This window comes from Poeciliopsis prolifica, unplaced genomic scaffold, assembly GCF_027474105.1.
Source record: "Poeciliopsis prolifica strain line A6 unplaced genomic scaffold, Auburn_PproV2 SCAFFOLD039, whole genome shotgun sequence".
In the NCBI taxonomy this organism is placed as follows: domain Eukaryota; kingdom Metazoa; phylum Chordata; class Actinopteri; order Cyprinodontiformes; family Poeciliidae; genus Poeciliopsis; species Poeciliopsis prolifica.
Genome location: NW_026562414.1, coordinates 1,611,823 through 1,632,504, shown reverse-complemented (window position 1 = coordinate 1,632,504; position 20,682 = coordinate 1,611,823). Strand labels below are relative to the sequence as shown.

General features: G+C 37.9%; 1 protein-coding gene across 2 annotated transcripts in view; it reads left to right on the top strand.

Moving 5' to 3' along the window:
- fut8b (fucosyltransferase 8b (alpha (1,6) fucosyltransferase)) overlaps positions 1 to 15,343 on the top strand; it is a 105,699-nt gene extending 90,356 nt beyond the window's left edge. For both annotated transcript variants that reach the window (XM_055054278.1, XM_055054279.1), the window contains exons 7-10: positions 3,219 to 3,465; positions 10,913 to 11,089; positions 11,466 to 11,616; positions 13,679 to 15,343. In XM_055054278.1, the coding sequence (XP_054910253.1) occupies positions 3,219 to 3,465; positions 10,913 to 11,089; positions 11,466 to 11,616; positions 13,679 to 14,017 (914 nt within the window). In that variant the 3' untranslated portion in view covers positions 14,018 to 15,343. The remainder of the gene's footprint in view (positions 1 to 3,218; positions 3,466 to 10,912; positions 11,090 to 11,465; positions 11,617 to 13,678) is intronic.
- Positions 15,344 to 20,682: the final 5,339 nt, after the last annotated feature.

Genomic DNA, 20,682 nt, shown 5'->3' with positions numbered 1-20,682 from the left:
TAGATGGATATCACTTTTTGGAGTTGTGCTACTGAATCTCTACTGAAATTACTTTAAGATGTAAGGAAAAATTGCTTTGAATTGTCAACTAAGAAACGTCCCCTTGATGAATTGATATGCTCAATATTAATTCTTCCAATAAACAATTCCATTTCTTGTCAGGGTTTTTTGGGAGGGTGATGAATTAAACTATAAAATTTAAATTTATTGGAGAAGGTGCAAAATAACAGCTAAACCTGTAAGATATCATAGTTGCTTAAAAAGACCCAAAAAAAAAAATTAACCTGGTACACATGTTTTTAAGATAATAATTTAAATTGACCATAATTGCCAAATACAAAACTTCTATTATTATAATGTCAGTCATGATTTTCCTTTAAATCTTCAAAAGGGTATAAACCTTAATACATTCCATTGCTTTGAGGAATTGTAATAAAAACTTTATTGTTCGATTGTTTTAATAGAATGTTTAATTATTTCTGAGAATCAGAAACAAATCTCACGCAAATTAAGCTTTTTTAGAGGAAATACGGATTTCTTAAAGGTTTTCTGCAATATAGTGTTTGTTTTAGTTAAAATATTCCACAACAATTACAAAAAACAACTTTACTCTTCTAGGTGATAGATGTCAATGCTGATGAAGTGTCTTCCATTCTTTTTTTCTATTACCTTTTGTCAGAAGCCAAGACAAAAATATAAAAATTCGAATAGCATAATGCTGGGATTTTGGTGAATTAATAATAAGTGTTAATGACCAGATCTAGTCCTGATGCCTTTTCTCTGCATATTGTTGCATCTTTGAAGCACAGATTAGAAAAACTGATCGTCTGACTAAATTCAAATTCACATACAGAAACCCAGTTTACCTTTAAAACTGTGACTGGCTGACCAAAAAGACAATATGCCGAAGGAAGTGCACTGCTTTGTGAAAATATTTCTGCATTGTGCGTGATGCTGAGAGCAGAAGGCGAAACATAATGTTCCCTGACAAGCAAAGGCTGAAACAAGAGAACTCAAAGATCATAAATTCTGTCTCAAATGTATTATGAATGGAGAAGCTCAGCACTTTGTGTCTTGATGGTGTCACTCTCGGTTCTCCAGTTTCATAGTCTCTTATGAAACATTTATTAGGGCCAGTACACATCTTAGACTCCAAATACAATACAGGAACTTTTCTTTTAGTTCAGATCCATATACATGGAAGAGTTACAGAAAACATATGCCGAGGTTGTGCAGTTAAGACATACTTGAGAGAGGCTTTGTGATCTAATTAAGTAGCAGTGAGAAGCAGACATACTTCATATCTCCACATCTGTGCCAAAAAAGCAGGCTTCAAAATATGCCCGTTCCCCCTTCTATGAATCATGCCAATGTTGTTATATAAGCAAAGACGAGCCTGGGAATATTTTTTTCTGTTCAATATTTAATGCTTGTTCTAATTTATATTCAGTTCATACTCTGGTGCACACACATAAATCCAAGCCTTTTTTTCTCTAGTTGTTTTTAGCATATTTTTTTAGCTACTCTTTTTCTGTGAAAGGCCATTTTTAACGAGTCATTATGCCATTTATTTGGAAGCTTCTTATGGAGGCTGTGTTTGCAGCTGTGCAAGAGCCTGTGTATGACAGTTGCGAAAGTCACTTTCGTCTGACAGAGCACAGGCCTCAAAACTTGTCTTTTTACATAATTCAAGGGTTTTGTACCCATACGCACACATACGCACGCGCGCACGCAAGCAAACCTAGCTTGGGGTTTAAGACTGAAATGGAGTGAAGGTTGTGTCTGCCAGCCACATCCCTTCTGGCGAGATGTGATTAGCTGGAGCTCTTTGTGTGAGTTTGAGAGTGTGAATGCAATTTCTGTTTGTTGCCATTTTTACTTGGACCGACATAACTTATCAATGTCTGACCACATGCATTGTAGTTCACAGGACTTTTTTTCACATGTGCACATTTTTATAAATTAGTGTGTGTAGATACATGCAGTTTGCAGGCTTGTACACGCTTGTAACCTTTGTTCTGACACGCAGGTGCACAGCTTCTACATTTATGTATTTGGGTGAACGTTTGGCCTTGATGGTCAGGGATGTCTGGCAGTTCAGGCTGCTGTGCAGTCCAAAGGACTGACCTTCATAATCAGCTCTTGTCAACCCTTCTTCTTGAGGCTGCTTCCAAGTGGGACTCAACCCTTGGATCACCCATAGTTAGTCCACAAACCACCACTTCCTTTTCCTATTTAAATTGACTGAAAAGTATTTGTAGCCTTTGAGAAAGGGCAGGTGAAAGTCATGAAGCCTGATTATGGTTACATGGTTAATTATTTTTACCATTCCTGCTAATTATGACAAATTAAAAACAATTATAACTCTAAAACCTCATCATAAAAACTACTTGAAAGATTACCAAAGATTTAGATGTTTCAAACTTAAAATAACTTTTTTTGTCCATGACACAAATTAGTTCTCCAAAATTAGACATTTGCAGCCACCAAGTCCCAGTCTGTTTTTTAAAGGTAATAAAATTGATGAATTTGTGGCTTTAAAGTGAAGTAAGGTAATGCACCACTATTCCATAGTATTGTGAATTCATCAATGCGACTCCATAAATCGGGATGTAATGTAACACAGTGCTGTTCTAGTTAACTGTTTGCAGACAAAATTAGGATCAAATGTTGCTGCTAACATTATGAAATGTGATAAAAAGTGTTCTAGCTGCTTTTTGTGTAATGTTTTTTTTTTTTTTTTCCTATGGAGTTTCCCTAATGGTAAACTTGCTCATCTCTTTAGATTTGATGACAGCTGCCTTTTAACAAAATGTAAACATAAAATTTCATACCCAAATTATCTGAAAATGCAATGGTCATAGATCATGTAACGCAACTTCTATGTGCATTAAAAAATCCAGATTCCTTTTTCAAGTTCACAGTCCATTGTATAGCCTTTTCCTTCTGGAAGGATGTTAAAATTATAAGTCCAAGTAATGAAAATGAAACCGCTGAGTTATAAGGTTTCACAGAGTTGATGATGTGCCTCTTCTTTGAACAGCAGTTCAATGAGAACTTTAAAATGTGTGACTGGACAATGGCTGATTGATGGATTAGATTGATCATCGTTGGCACTGCTAATATCTTAGTGTCAGATGTCATAGGTCACCTTTATGGGTCCAAAAACAGGAATTTTCTTTATCTGTATCAATTATTTTGTATGTTCTCTGATCTAGGGGAGGCTCATGATAAGGATGTTCAAGTTGTAGAGTTGCCCATTGTGGACAGTCTACACCCTCGGCCCCCATACTTACCTCTGGCAATCCCGGAGGACCTGGCCCCGCGTCTGCAGCGTCTGCATGGCGACCCGTCTGTCTGGTGGGTGTCACAGTTCGTCAAGTATCTTGTTCGCCCTCAGGCGTGGCTGGAAAAGGAGATCCAGCAGACCACCGCCAAGCTGGGCTTCAAACATCCTATCATCGGGTAAGAACTCTCTCTCTTTTATATGTTTGCAGCATTGCTTCATTTTAATGGTTACAAAAGACTCAGTTACTGTGCTGTTCCTCTACAGTAGAATTCCTTTACTATTAGAGAAAAGAAACTGAAATATTACTCATTATAGGGTTTTGCTTTGTATTGCTGCACTGCTGGCGTATTCTCGGCTTATGCTCATGCAAATCCACTAGTTTAAAGAAATTTCATCACTCTGTACTCATCACTCAGAGGTTTTTATTTATTTATCTTTCAAAAGCAGTTTGTTTGATCATTTCTTGTTTTTGCTGTCGCACTCAGTGACCTCATATCAAATCAGCTCCTTCAGTTTAGCTAAGAACTTGCAGAATTCAATGCTAGAGGCTGTTTTATATTAAATGAAATTGGACGAGACAAGGAAACTACACTTTTTATTAGATGCAATGGCCTGGCATCTGTTCTTTTATCTTCAATGGCAGCTGTTAATTAAGGCGAACTGTTTGCTTCATTTCCTTCGCTGTCAACCAGTGTTTCAAAAAGCCAGAGCATCACAGTGAATTTATCAATTTGTGCTATTATTAAGCATTATTTATCTAATCAAAGTCATCTCGCTTTGTTTCAGTGACCTGTATAATCCAGAAAATATTAAACACAAAAAGATCTATAGCTCTTTATTTGTTGTTTATTTTGAAATGATCCCACATGTGCAACTATGTTTGATCAAATCTTTTTTTTCATAGTTTCAAATACATGCAGTACGTGCTCCTTTGTACTAAATTCAACCCACAGATAAGTCTGTTTATAGCAAGAGAAAACAAGAGTGGAATTATTCCCTAAAGTGTACCGTTCATATAATAAGGCTTTTATTTTCTTTCTTTATTCAAATTAATACTGAGTTTAAAACGCTGTACATTAGTCTGATTTCTTACGAAAAGCGTAAAACACAAAAAAATAGTCCAAAAATATCAGACTATGTGAAAATATCTATTTTATTGTATTTAAAATTAGGTTAGAAGATTATTCTTTTTTGAAAGTTTTTTATTCATATAATATTTCATAGGAAATCCTATAATCTACATATGTTATATTTTCATTTTAATTGAATCTTTAAAAAAATCTATCACATATGTTTGGTTGATAGTGGTATTATGTATAATATATAATATATAATAATCAGAGTTTTACAAATCTATTTTACCTATGAATTGGATTTGCACAGTTTACATGCATTTCCATATTGCAAATTATGTTGACTAATTGTCTTGTCACCCATCTAAGCCTGGATATCAGATGGTATAAAGTTCAGATAAAAAGTTCAGATGATACAATGTAATAGGGATTATTTTATATACCTTATTACTGCTCTGTTTGGACTGGGCTGTCTACAGGTGTTCACCACTGTTTTAAACTTACCTGGTCCAGCTCACCTGCTGTTCACAGTCCATGAAAGATTATATGATGGACTGTGAACATGAAGAGCACCCGATCAAAATACTTCAGACCAATTTTGAGAGCAGCACGCTCTTGAAAGCTTATACATTTTTTAACTGTTTACTTGTTTACGTTTCAGCAAATCCCCATCAGGCGCTACGGCAACCGACTCTTATGTTCTGTCGGCAAACGTTTTCTCCAGTCGTGATTTTCTTCTTTAGCAGCATTTTAAATCTGAAATAAAAAAGACTTGGCAAATAATTGTTGGCAGTTTTTCTAGCCCACATTGAAGCATGTTGCAGATGGTACGGGATTTACCTTGAGAAGGCAATAACAGTTAACCATGATGACTGGTTAACTGTCAGATTCTGGGAAGTCTTTGAAATGACTTTCAGGTCCTTTCAGGTAGTTTTAAGTTTCTGCAGAATCCCATAAAACTGTGTTTGTTTGAGGAAGATGTTTAAAACAAATGCTTAGTCTTAGTGTAGAATGTTTTTATAAAGGTTTCCCGGTGTCTTATCTTAACTGTCTTGTTTTACTTTTATGTTGCTGCTTTATGTCTTCATCTGTGCCCTCAGATGAAGACATAAAGGGGGTTTGGTCTCCAATCCTCTCCGACCAAACCCTGGCCCACAGATCTCCTCGTTTTTGATCGTTCCTCTGTCTTCAGTTATTCACTCTGCTTCAGGGTTGTTCAAACATTTTCCACAGCCTTCTTATGTTCCCCAGGCATCCAGCTGCACCTATATTCCTCCAACTCTCGCAGTTTTTCACGTTTCTATCACTGCACTTTGTGTTTTCCTTTGTAGAACTCCCAACACACGACACATTGCCCGCCCTTTTTTCTATCCATGTCACCCAGAGAGGGGTTATTAAAATGAATCATTTGGGTATAGAATAAAGCTTTTATCTCGTTATTTGGCTTTCAGAAGTGCCACTTCGCACTGAAGTCACGCTGCAAGAAAAAGCCTGTGTGCATCTAAAAACAATGTGGAGGATGTAAATGTTGAACTGAAAGTAAACCACAGAAGTAGTGTGAAGATCAGGGAACAGAAGGACAGGCTTGGGTCGATGGAGAGGGTGACAAGAGATGTAGGACGACATTTTGGCCCCAAAGTCTTTCGGCCGACTCAAACAAGTCCCAAACATCACCATCACTCTCTCCGAGCTGCTCCCTTAAGACCCGAGCTGCAGCCATAAAATAGGAGCAGATCCAACTCGCAACAATTTAGTGCAGTGTAATGTTAGCCAGAATACCCAGAGAGAAAGTGCTGTTTCAGTCAAAAACATGCTTGCATTCTCCCTGTGTCCAGTGTGGTTACCAGCAGGTCAGATTTCTGTGTGTGCTCATCAGTTTGGTGTGCTCACTGTGATTGAAGCTGCAAATTTAAATAAAAATAACTTGCATTCTGAGTTTTCTTGTTTGAATCCATTATTTAGATTTTAATTTTGTATGCTGGGGTAAAAAGAGAGCAAAAGAAGCTTCTATGTCTGAATATTTAACTTGCATAAAACATCATGTTGTCTGCCTCTAGATGGGAACACAGGCAGTCAGAAATAAAATGGCCCCTATATTTGTTTGAGGTTCTGGTTCCAGTTAGTAATTGTTTCAATCTTGTTTGTTTTTTTGGAGCCATGCATAATCCTCCACTTATAACCACCTAATTGTCTAATCATGATGTACTCAGATTTTTTTTTTCATTCATTAATCTATGCACAAACCTTTAAAAAAAACTAATCAATTAAATTACTTTCTGTGGTAATAAAGTGGAGCCTCTGCATTCAACTCGTTTAAATACTATCATCTGCACAATTAAATCTGATTAAAACAGGATAAGTAAGTAAGATTCATTTGGCCAGCAGTACAAAATTTGTACTTCAGCTTGCAGGGACTGAGGAGGTCTATCAAACATGGGTCCAAAAGTTTCCAGTTAGAAGTATATTTGCTTAAGAGAACATGTGAGACAAACATTTCTCACTTCATAAAGTTCATTTAGTTGCTTAAGAAAAAAACTCACAATGACTTTGTCTTTTCAGACGACCCATTAGGTGTCGATGTTCATGATTCATCCCACCTTTATTATGGGGTGTGACATAAAACGTTAACATACAAACCTGCCTCCTAGCCTGATGTACCTGGCTTATTTGGTAGTGAAGCAGACTTTTTATTTCCTATGTTTGTTCCTAAACTGAAGCTCATACAGACCCAGCCAATGGCTAGAGCCAAACACAACTGGAGGCAAGCCTCCTTAATGAATAAATTACTTAAGTGCCATCATGACTGCAGCTTCCCCAAAACACACACAAATAACAACAATTTTGCAAAAACTGTGAGCTCAACTTCCTGGGGGAACAGATTAAATAAAATTATCAAATACATGAATGGAACAAACATGACAAAATCAGGTGCATCACTGCAGGCTTGATGGCTCCCTGTGCTGGCATATTCTGAGTCATGTTTTCCCTTCGTTCAAGTTACCATATGCCAGTTCAATTGAAAGCAGTGGGGGATTTGAATTGACATGAGCCATCTCAAACTGAGAATATGCGTTGGAAGTGCTACAATTGTGCAATCGTTGCTGCTCCTCTTTTGACTCCTTGCAACTTTGACAGCTTATTAAAACACTTTACTTTGGCTGCTCTTTTAATTCCCCATTATCTATAATTTTACGCAATGAGGAAGCGTCTTAATAACAGCTCTGGCATGTTTTGATGTCAAAGCACATGTTGCATAAGCATTGAGTTTATTGCTCATGTGTATGTAATTATGAGCTGTTTTTCTAAAGACGGAAGCTCTAATAGAGGCTACGGTTCAGAAAGCCGAATATCCCTGAGTTTCTGTTTTCGATCGGTTTTCTGATCGACAGCCAGAGTCCCAAGGTCAGTCTCTAACAAATAATTTATTCAGTCTATGTGCCATTGTCACAGTCTGCCAGAATCAGCACTTGCTGTGCCTTGTGTGGGCGTGTTTGATGCCATTAATGTATGCTTTTACGCCCACCATGAGCATCGCCCTGCCTTGCCAATACTGTATGAATAGACGGGAATGAATTGAATCACTGTAGTGGCGCAGTGGGAGAGTGCCGTTAGGTTCGAAAGAAAAACCGGAGGGGGAGTGGAGTAGCCAAAAGCTGCGCGGTGCGTCACTACGGCCTCTGTTGCTCTGACAGACAGAGAACGGGGCTGAAAAAAAAGAGGTTTCACAGCAACAAAGAAATGCAGACATGAAAGAAGGAGGTGAGCAGGAGGGAGGGCTCCTCACAAAGCCTGATGTCAGGACCTCTGTCCGATCACAGACAGAGAGACCAAATGAAATACTCCAAAATCCGTGTCACCCACTCAACCTTCTGTTCTCACCTCCGTTCTCTGGCTTGTGTTTGCCACGTAAATAACTCAGAGCATCCTTGAACAGGCACTGATTGATCTCCTGCCAGAAGCAGAAATTAGGAACAGCTTGTTTATTCTTTTTCTTTGAACCTTGGAGACATTTTTTTGTGCTTTTGCCTGAGTTTTTTTTTTTTTAAACAGGTAGTGGATCCAACACAGCGGTTAAAAGAAGTTTTTGTGATCCATAAATTGGTTGAAAGATACTGAACAAATAAAAGACAACAATTCTTTGCCCCTCTGAGGATTTCCTCACCTAAGATGTTCCAATGGATCCTCGACCCAGTGGATGGGTCTTGCAGTTCCCCAAGGGGAATGTGAAAGTGTTTGCTTGCTGGAAACCTATTGAATACCATTGTCATTGTCTTCAGTAAAGAATTTTTCACTTTGCCATAGACCAAGAAGCTGCTGGCCAAAAATGTAGACCATGCTTTAAAGAGAAAAAACTTTGCAGCTGGTTGCATGTAAAAGGTGACTGGCTTCTGGAGAAACTGTTTTCAGCCAGAGAAGACAAAAACTAAACTATTTGGCCCCAATGACAAGAATATTTTTTTGTGTCAAGAAAGAAATTCCAGACTTTCTTGACACAATTGAAAATGTAATTGTCTACAAACATTGTGGATTTTATATCAGCTATTGTATTGACATCATAGTTTAATATTTAAACCATCACTATTTTGTTTCTTGAGTTACTGACTGTAAACCCAAAGCTAAAAGCACACTGAAGAATCAAGCAAGAACAATTTTAGTGCTCTTTATTTATTCATTTTTTATTTTAAAACTAGGTCTGGCTTAGGTGCCTGCAAACAAAACATTAAAAGTCCACTTTTTTTTTTTTTTGCAGAAAAAGTATCAATGATCACTAAATGTAAAATAAACCGTATTCAATACTACTACTTTAAACTACTAAAGTTTAAGCAATGTCAAGGTCTTAAATGTCCGAAACATTTTAAAATCTGCTCTGGAAAAGTAAAAAAAAAAATATTGAAATGGAAAATGTATCAGAACCCCAAGATATGAGGAGCCTTTCAAACCGAAGAGCCATCTATTCAGCATGGCTCTTACTGCATCACGTAGTGGAGCCGTTTCCCTGCTGCATTTCACAAAGTGGTTTTTAATCAGGAAGGACAACTACCTCCAAATCTTCATCTCCACTTTCAAATAATCTTCTAGCCAGACTAATCCAGGACATTATTGGGTGGTCAAACTGCAAAATGATGCCAAGAAAATCACAACCCATTTCAAAATTAAGAGAACAGGCCTCAATTAGCACCAGTTAGCTTCTAGAATGCGTTTCATATTCACTCTGCTGGATGGTAAAAGTTTTTTTTGAGTTTCTTAACTCATGGAAACGTTGGGCAGCTCGTATAGGGAAAATGCTCGCTCGGTTTTCCAACTTAAATGGGAGATCTCTCAGATTTGGAAATTTCATTTGCTCCCCGAAACTAAATGTCACAATGCAGAGTTAGTGGCGGCTGGTTTCGTCATTGAATAATTCAGGATAGAAAGAAATTGTGTTTCATCCTCCATCAGTTTGAGGGATGTTTCTGTGCCAGAGAGGGGGTTCTTGTCTTTTTATGTTTTCAAGCTGCGCTCTTATCCTCACATGTAAATCTGTGACCACGATTTCTCTGTTTTTCTCCTTCTTCCCTGGAAGCAATGAACAGGATGCTAAAAAGAATGACAACTGGGCTCATTATTTCTTTTCTTTCCTTTGTCTTTGAATCTCCCTGTGATTTCTACTATAATTCCCTGCTTTGCCACAGTTTCCTCATAGCTTTGTTTTTCTCCTATAGCTCTCCTACTGCAACATTAAAATAATTTATAAAGTGGGTAATTTCAGTGGGTTTTTATTTTATGAGAACAGCTGGAATTTTTTTTTTTTTTTAAAGATTCCAGGAAAGGAAAGTTAAAGCTTTAATGTTATGGTGTCTCAGTCCTTTTTTGTATTTGTTTATTTTAGTTGTTAATGAAATCATCAATTATATTTTCAATTCAACAAATAATGTGTCTGCTGTCACACAAAGCTTCCATCACCTTGACTAATATTTTCAAAAAAAATTTCATACAAGCAAAATCTCTTTTACTTTGTCTCACTTTTTGTATTAAAAATTAAAATAGATTCATGCCTAAAAATAATTGCACCAAAACATTGCTCTTTATAGCGTGAGAACTTCTTTGTATTGTGCCACAATAAATATTTGTGTTGAACAACTTAACTGTGATGGACTAGGACAAAAGAAACAATACAGTTTTTTGTAGTTTTAATTCTGCTTCAGGAATCAGCAGCTTATATTAAATCAAAAGAAGGAATCAATGACAAAAATTAATTATTTGATTGTATTTTGGCATGAAAAGCAGACTGCTGTTTTTGCGCTTATGTTGGAATCCATGGTGGAAGTGCAGTTTTGATCAGTCATTAACTTTTTTCTTTTAATACTTTTTTGGAAAGAATTGCTCTTTTCAGAGTGGACACATTATACAACGAACAACTTTATTTAACTGACTAATAATAAACATTAATTCACATGTTCGACATTTTGTTTTTCTTTTGAAAACGCATCAAAGTAACAATGACTTCATTGACATTATCTGTGTCCTGCAGTGCTCGTCTGTACAGTCATGTGTGTTTTTGATTTTGCAGGGTCCATGTTAGGAGGACGGATAAAGTGGGCACTGAGGCAGCCTTCCACCCAATAGAGGAGTACATGCAGCACGTGGAGGAACAATTCCAGCTTCTAGCCAGACGCGTCAATCTTGACAAGAAGCGAGTTTATTTGGCCACAGATGATCCCTCCCTTCTGCAAGAAGCTAAGACAAAGTGAGTGTTTGTGTTGCTGAAGTGCTGTGAAAAAGTATTCTCTCTTACTTATCTGTGTTTACTTTTTTGCTTTTTTGTCACACTCAAAATTTTCAAAGATGGGTTGTCTGAATATAAAAATTTGGGGGGGTGGTTAGGATGATCTCTTTTTATTAGAGAAAAAACTACCCAAACCACTGTGTGAAAATATGTTTGCCCTACTTGTTTAATTATGGGTGGCTTAAGTGACCAAGTTTCAAGTGTTTTCAGTCAAATAGTAACTCCCATTCCTGTTGAATCAAGAAATCACTTAAATACAACCTGTCTGGTGATATGAAGTAAGCTAAACCATCTTAAAATACACTCATCATCTTCATTTCTTTCTTTCTTTTCTCAGGTATCCAGACTATGAGTTCATCAGCGATAACTCCATCTCGTGGTCAGCAGGCCTTCATAACCGTTACACCGAGAACTCGCTGAGAGGCGTCATTCTGGACATCCACTTCCTGTCTCAGACGGACTTCCTGGTCTGCACGTTCTCCTCACAGGTTTGCTCACTGCAGTTGATTCTTGGCTTGAAAAATAACCGTGCCTGCTATTATATAGGATTTCTTAATGGAGTTTATAAAAAAATTGACTGAAGGTTGTGTAATATGGAAAACAATAAATTTGATTGATAGGTAGCAATTTCTTTACAACTTTAGAGAACAAATTGCCCAGAACTGTATGATTTTGAAAATCATATACATTCATTTTTACACTAACAAAATAATCTGATGTGCATTTCATTTTCTGACAAAGTCTGCTGACAGAAAATATTTTACTGCTGTGAAAAATAGCAATAGTTGATGTTTTTTACTTTGTCACAAGCCAAAACCGGGGCGACTTCATTAAAGACACTCGCGATTGTCAACAACCCCATTGTCCTATTTTCTCTCACGTTTCAAAGCGCAGAAACAATTACCCCATTTACTACAGCTTTGATGTCGCATCACTCCTTTGATTATTTTGGCTTCCTAAGTTGTGTTTATTGCACATTTTCATGTGAAGTGCAAAGGCCTTATTCCAGACCTAAAAATAAAGTGAGAGCTCCTTGATGCCAGCGTATAATCCTGGTTTATAAACCTACATCAAATATCTCACAGAATAAGGTGCTTAGCTCATTTTATGTTATCCCTCTATTCTATTGAAATAAATGGAGACTCCACGTCATCATGGCTGCACTATGCAGTCCTTTGCTAAAGTATTCATACCACTTCACCTTTTTCACCCTTTGTCATGTTGCAACCACAACAGCAGTTCACAGAAATTATTGCGATTAACTAAAATGTAGAAGCGTGGGGTTCAGTCCTGGGGGCATTTCTATTTAATATTCGCATGCTCCTTTATGACAAATGAGATAAGTTACCATAACTTGTCTTAGTCATGGTAACAAAGAAAAGTTAGTTCCATCACCTTGATTGAAAGGTGATGGAACTAACTGTGCATCAGCTCTGCATTACGATGTCACCAGATGACTAAGAACCCATTCAAGCAACAAACAGCGGTGTGCAGCAAATTAATGTATTTGTGTCATAACATTTTCATCAGCTGAAAAGAAACAAAACTGAAGTTATTCTCTAGAGTTAGCACACAGCTTCAGTTATTACAGCTGGACACATCTACTACTAATGTTTAGGCCCAAAATCTGTGTGTAGTGATGGACACAGATCTGAACCTTCAGAAACATATAAACGGGCCTTTTTTCACCTGAAGAACATTTCTGGAGCACTTCCACCATGTGTTTATCTTCAGACGAAATGATTACTGCAACTATGTCTTCACATGTTGCTTGTTTCATAATTTATTATTGTTATGTTTTATAACAATAATAAATTGTTGCATTGTTGCTGAAATGTGCTATTCAAACAAACTTGACTCAATTTATTCTCGGTTATATTGAAGGATAACAAAGAGAAGGGGGTTGAGTAAAAACCCATAGGGCATTTTCAAACACCCTGGGTGTTTGACAAGATTTTCCATCTTGTTAAAAAATGTAAGATATTTTTGTCATAAATCAACAAAACTTATCAATCAAATTTTATTTGTATAGTATATTTCAGCAAAAGGCATTTCAAAGTACTTTACATTATAACAAACACATAAACAGAGTCACGCAACATAGAATCAACAATCAAAACATGACATTAAGTCAAGTGCCATTGTTAAATTCGTAATTGATTATGTTTCAAGTACAACTCTAAACAGGTGGGTTTTTAGTTGAGATTGAAAGGAAGTCAGTGTTTCAGCTGTTTTAAAGTTTTCTGGAAGTTTGTTCCAGATTTGTGGTGCATAGAAGCTGAATGCTGCTTCTCCACGTTTGGTTCTGGTTCTGGGGATGACCAGAACCAGAAGACCTGAGGGGTCTGGAAGATTGATACAACAACAGCAGAACTTAATGTATTGTGGTGCTGTGTTCAGAATTAATTTATAAAAGCTTTTTGTTGCATTGTGACAAAATGTGGAAAAGTTTAAAAAGTATGAATTATTTTGCAGGGCACTCTTTCACTCAGTTTTTTAAAGCACCTTTTTGGACTGTAAAAATAATCCTTGCTTGTGTTTTTCTGTCAGGTTTGCCGTGTAGCCTATGAGATCATGCAGACGCTCCATCCGGACGCCTCCTCTTATTTCTACTCCCTCGACGACATCTACTATTTCGGGGGTCAGAACGCCCACAATCAGATCGCCATCTACCCGCACCAGCCACGCAACAGCGAGGACATTCCCCTGGAGCCTGGCGACGTGATCGGCGTGGCTGGCAACCACTGGGACGGATACTCCAAAGGCATCAACCGCAAGCTGGGACGCACAGGCCTCTACCCCTCCTACAAGGTCAAGGAAAAAATTGAGACGGTGAAATACCCACTGTACCCCGAGGCAGACAAACTGCTCAACTCTCAAAACCAGTAAAAAAAGAAGATAGTAGGAAAAAAAAGATTATGGAGAAACATGTAGTCTCCGGTTCCAGGGAAGGAGACTGCCTTTTTTGTACAGAAGAAAGAGGCGTACACGCTGCGCTAAGCTGAGAAGAAAAGAAAAAGCCTGCACCCAGGGGTGATAGGAACAAAATGCACTCTGTATGTATGCGTGCGAGTGTGTGTATCTGCGAATGCGTGTGTGAGTGTGTGCACTTTTGTAAATGCCTGTGCATACGTCAGGTCACGGAAGACTTACACCCTACCACTGCTCCCTGTCCCCGGTGCCCCCACCTGACGTTTCGACGTCGGGTTTGTAGAGATACGTAGACGTGAACATTGATTTTTAAAACAAATCAAGAAAAAAAGAAGAAAAAAATAAACAATTAAGATCTCCACGCAAGCGGGCCGAGCTGTCCGTCCTGAAATGACACTGGGACTAATGTAAGCCTGGCACGCCCCAGTACGAGCTTCGAATCAATGACTGAAGAAACAAAAACAAAAAAAAATCAAATTATGTGTTTTGATTTTTATTTAATTCTTTCCAGTGGTTTTGATTCTAATCTTGCCTTGTTTTTCCTCATGTATTTTTCTTTCTTTTGTTTACTGAATGTACTGTATCCTCTTCTTGCCATGCTTCTCGTCATCTCACCGTGCTTCCTCCATTTCATGTCATCATGTGCAATTAATTTTACTGAAACCATGTTGTGCTTTTATCGAGTGTTTTGAACGGTCTTAATTTTGTGCGTCTGGGGCTTGTGCATTGTATACTGTACAGTATGTGTGTGTGTGTGAGAGAGAGAGTGAAAAGCAGAGAAGGATGTGTGTGATCATGTGTGCTTGTGTATGAGGTGTAAGTCTAAGGGGCCATGTCATGACCATGTGCCTAGTTATTGGTTTTTGTATATTTGAGTGGACAGTGTTCGGGTGGCGATAGTGGGGACTCTGATCGGCCCTTAGCACTTAGATCAAACCACGAACACCTGTCACTCCACCGCTAGTGATAACAAACAATGATTAGGTTGTATGAAGAGTGTATGGTGCACCGATACACGAGCCGTCCCGAGGCTCACCAAAAAGAAGCACTCCAATGACGATTTTGTCCTCTTTAGGCATTTTTTCTGCCTCCACCATTGTCGTTTGTTTTCCTTTTTTTTTTTTTTACTTTGCTGTTTTAAGATTTAAAATAAAGATATGTTGTTGTTTTTTTAAGAGCTATGTCATATCAAACCTCCCCACCATGAAGGCTTTTTTCATAACTTATGTTCTTGGGCATTGTCTTTGATAACCACAAATCAAATAAACTTGAGAAACAAACACATTTTTCCCTCTGGACTGATATGTTTTTCCCTGTGCAATCCATCTTGCCCAGTGATGGACTGGTGACCTGTCCAGAGTTTAGCCCATCCTGTGCATGTTGACCACTGAAAAGATTAACTAGGTGCAGAAATAGATTGATGGCTTGGATAGAACTACACATTTATCAATTCTTTCCCACTTGTGTTTGGGCTACTGCTATAAATGTAAGCATGACTTGTTCTATAGACATTCCATTCATCTAAATTGGGTAAACAGGAAGGATCTTGTCTCTGAAGAAAGAGTATAATCAAGTATACATTTTCATTTGAAAATTTTGAGGTTATGTTTTAGCAATAGCCCTGAGTCACTCAGTTGCTGTTTATTGTCATACAGGCCAGTGGCTGGTGTCAAAATCTGGCTTTATAAGTAGATTATTCAACCACTACTTAATGTTTAAGTGGTTAAACAAAGAGGACAATTTGTGAACCTCATGTAGCTTAAATGAGCAGCACAGCTGAATATCACTGGCAAAGATAGGATAAGCATCATCAATAATTATATGGCCTGAAGGAATTATACATACTAAGAATGACATAGGCCCCAGCAAGGAGCCTGGAAGAACTCCACATAACTACAAAGATTCAGATAAACTTCTGATTTGTCTGAATTTGGATTTCTGATATATTCTACATCAACTTCTACTTGAAATGTAAAATGAAAACCCCTTTAGAACAGAACCAGGTATCCCAATTAGCCTCTATCACAGGGGTGGGCACTCCAGGTCCTCGAGGGCCGGTCTCCTGCAACTTTTAGATGCATCTCTACTTCAACACACCTGAGTCAAATAATGAGGTCATTAGCAGGACTCTGGAGAACTTGATTGCATTTAGGAGGTGATTCAGCTATTGGATTCAGGTGTGTTGGATCAGGGAGACAACTAAGAGTTGCAGGACACCGGCCCTCGAGGACCAGGAGTGCCCACCCCTGCTCTATCAGATTATGACTGGCTGTTTAAAACTGCGAACATGAAATATCTAGAAAAACCCAGAAATGTGTAGTCTCCACAATCTATCGATATCATATCTGTTGGTCGATGCCGCTTGAATGAAATCCAGTCCAGGGTGAACACCTTGGTCTGGATTGGAAACATGATGGACATTGTATTTTTTTTGTTTGTTTTTTTTTTGTTTGTTTTTTTGCTGTTACACTGTAAGATTAGTAGCATATGCCTTCTCAAAAAGCTTTTATATAAAACAAAGTTTGTAAATTGGCCTGTTTTTTTAGATGTAATGTTGGATCCATATGGGGTTTTTTAATGATTCCAAAAAACTTTAGTTTTAAATAACAATAGGGTCAAAGACTGTGACACATTTTTGGTTTAGTGGTGCAACCGGCAAGAACAAAAAAGCCTGTAATAAACAGAATCCTCAAGCCTTGAAGAGAAATCTGTGGCAAAAACGAGGGACAGACCCACTCCAGTCAGGAAGTCTGCAACCTGGAAGCTCGTCTCAGGTGTATCCTGATACCAACCTCTATTCCTATACTTCTTAGGATTACCTCGGGCATGCAAGTGAGTAATAAGTATTTAAGTGAGGAAGAGAAGCACACTGATGGTGGTGGAAAAGTTTTCCTATAACTGCCATAAATTATAACTCTTTCAACAGCAGACAGGCATTGGTCAAGCCAAGCAGAGCTGCCAGAGTGAGTGAGTGAAGCAAATTAAGAGCTGCACCTCTTTGGCAGAGCTCTTATTCCACTACGACAAAAGAGAGAAGCATTACTGCAAATAAGGCTCTGATTCTCTAGCCTAATATCGCTACTGGCGATACTTGAATGGTGATACTTGAACTCTTTTGCTTGAGGCAAAGAAATCCTCGCCACTTTGTTGCAAGGATGCTACAAATTCTAATCTATAAATTGGTCTAGTGTGCACTGAAAGCCATGACTTGAATAGACAAGAGGGAAACCAAGTCTCCTCAATTAGAAATTCAGTGATCTGTTGGAGTCTCTTCTTCAACACCCCTGAATAAACTTTGTCAGTGAAGAATAGTCTGGTCAACCAATTATTGGAATACATTCTTCCTTTGTTAAATACTAGGACCACAACCCCCAGTCTGCAACTCCACTGATGTCATGTGAGTTCTCCTTACAACACAGAAGAGGCATGTTGACCACAGCCCAGCAATGTCCGGACCGTTCAGCGTCTCTGGGTCTAATACACAGGAGGAACATGAAATTGTGGAGCTTTTAAGCTACGTCAGTGACCTCGGCCATTGCGATGTACTTACCTTTCTTCGTACTCAGGCTATTTCACAGAAGACATTTCTACTGGATTGAGGAGTAACTGGCTTTTACCCAGAATTGGCTATTTATATTTGGAGACTCTCTCATAGGTGTCCATAAATTTTTGAAGAGCAAAAAGATGTTTTCTGAAGGTAATCGTTTGATATTTTCATCCAAGAAAAGGGGACACTGGCGTCGAAAACATCTGTCATTTAAGCATCAAAGAATTAGGCTTTACCTGCTAACTTCAAAACCTACCTCTAGTTTGTCTTATAAATCATGCAGTTAAGAAAGTGAACTCAGTCTTCCATCATCTCAAAGCCAGGGTTCTTAAAGATGTCATTGATTTGCATTTCAAACTGAGTGGCTTTAATAGAGACTTTTCATTCCTTAATTTAAATATAGCATGTGACAGCTACACGACATTTCTGTGTTACACTCTGAAACATTTCTCTCCATGGAGACTGAACGTAGACCCATCAATAAAGTACCAGGATGACTTCTTGCTCTCGTTTATTATCCCATTTCCTACTTCCAGCACGTCTTGATCGTTTGTGATCTTGTTCAGTGTGTCTTATTTATGGGCTGTCTTGTTATTTTGTTACTCTTGAGGGCTTTGTGGGGAGTTTCATTACAGATCCCTCTTTAATTTTAACTGATCTGCATGCTTCATTGGATGCCCATAAGGAAAGTCACAGAGCTGGCAGAGAAGATTAGCTTTTTGGTGTAAGCAAGGAAGAATAATAGTTGGGTTTTTTGTGTGTGTTTCTCTCTTTTTTTTCTTTTGTTCCCACTTAGCTTTGACGAACAATATGTGGCCAATTTAGCCCACGTTGACAAAGTGTTCACAATGCTCACGCTGCAACGAACATATCTTTTCACTGGTAAAGCATCCCTCGCGGGCTTTATAAATGCATCCAGTAACTGGAGGGCACTTTAATTAAAATACACTCGTTGCTGTCACAGCGGCCTGTTACAGTCATTTAAGAGAGACGTTAGTTCAGTTAATTATTCTGTTAATTGGCCAGCGCTTCTGATAGATAACACTGAGGTTTTCAACAGGCAGATTTCTTTCTTTGTGTTTCTGGTCTAATTAAAGTCTTGCTTATTAAGAGCACAGGGGCCATTTGTGAGCCTCCCACACCGAGTCGTGGCTCCTTACATACATGTGCCATAATGTTCCTCTTTTCCACCTGTTTTTCAATTGTTTAAAATCAATAATTGTCACAGATGCCCAGAAATGACAGTCTACTATCTTTTAGAATTTGCTCACCATGAAGCACTGACTGTGCTTTAAATGTAGTTTATTTCCTCTAGAGTATTGTTTACTCAATTCTAATAGATTTCTATGGAGAATACGCTATAGTGGCAAGAACTGGTTTCAGTTTGTGCCATTAAAAGTTGTTGTAATGTCATGTTTGAAGTCAGTGCAACTTATGCTGTAGTTCCTCTTCTAAAGTCACTTCTTACTATGATTTTTTTTCCTTCCACTTACAGTTAAGTTAAAGAATAAAATTGCAAGTTAAGAATATTTTAGAGCAAAAGTAGTAAAGTCACATTTAACTGCCTGGCTGAAGGTTTCCTTCAGTTTTTGGTCTTCAATTTTTTTATTTTATTTTTTTTTTACACTATACAGTAGTGTAGAGGAATTTACTCTTTAAGAGTTTGTCTGAACTTGAATACATAAACTTAACCAATTAACCACAGCTGAGTTCAGTTTTGTGATTACTACTAGTTCTGTCAATGAAGAATCCCTCAAATAGAAAAGCTCAAAGTAGGTTAAATGATTTTCAGAAAGTGTTACCTCAAGCCCCAATCTAAGGAAATGCAAAAACAGATGGGGAAGCAAAATCTATTACGTCTCTCAGTCTTGAAAGCCAGCATATCACTTTAAGAGTCATTATCCACAAATTGGGGAAACAGAATAGTGGTGAACTTTCACAGGAGGGGAGGGTCTACCATAATCAATCCAAGCCAAGAGTGGCAATGCCTCATCCTGGAGGTCATAGGAGAAACAGGACAACATCTGAAGGATTACAGCCCTCACTTCCATCACTTAAGGTCAGTGTTAACAATTCAATGATAAGAATTTGGGGGGGAATGTTATCTAACACAACACAAAGGTCTGTCTCACATTTTAAACCATATTTGGAGGGTGTGTTTCCATGTACATTAGGCCATCAGTGGGTGATCTTAAGCTGAAATGTGCTTAGGTTACACCACAAGTTCACACCAATAGTTCAAAACAGATATTTGAGATGCTTTGTCATGTATAGTGTATTTCAGGTTGATTCATAGCATTTTTGACAATTCAATTTTATGCAATTTTACTCTAATTTGAAATATGCACAAGTGATGTTTATATGCCAAATGCTGCCATTAATTTTATTCAGTGCTATGCGTGTCTTTAAAACAAGGCAGTTTGAGTCTTTAAGTTTCATTTCTCATTCAAAAGGCTTCCTCAGTTCTAATGATGGTTTTCCTGGTTTTTATCATTCTAGTAATCAACACATGCTTTGCTTTTGCAAGTTACCCATCCTGTGAAAAGTTTGGGCTGTTGTCACAAGATGCTTCCTAACGAGCTCATGAAGCGTCTTAGTCACATTTTTTTCGAAAGTGCAAATGATTTTGAAACCACCTGGGAATATGAGTTAAAGCTGCACTTTCGGTTTGGCAGGTGGAACTTCAATATGTCTTCCCCCTTTAAACTAATATTTCTTGATTTGAGCTTTGGCTTACACATGAGCATAGTTGTGATCAATTTCTTTAAATTGCTGGTTTTGATGTCATCTGTTCTTGCTTTTATTCCCTGGCTGTAAACAAACTATTGTGTAGCCATTCCTAAACCAGAATTAAAGTCCACTAATATGCAAATTTTCACTTTTTGCATCTCCTGCTTCCAGAAATAGTCCAAGGGCAAAAAGAATTCCGGGTCACACTCACCGTGAGTTACCCGATTACTGTCGGAAATGTAGTAAATCGTCTACAATGAGAAGATGTGGCTCTTAACATGAGTTTCAATCATTACCAAGCCTTTTTTTTTATCCCATATTGAGAGAAGTGCTTATTTTTTAGCCT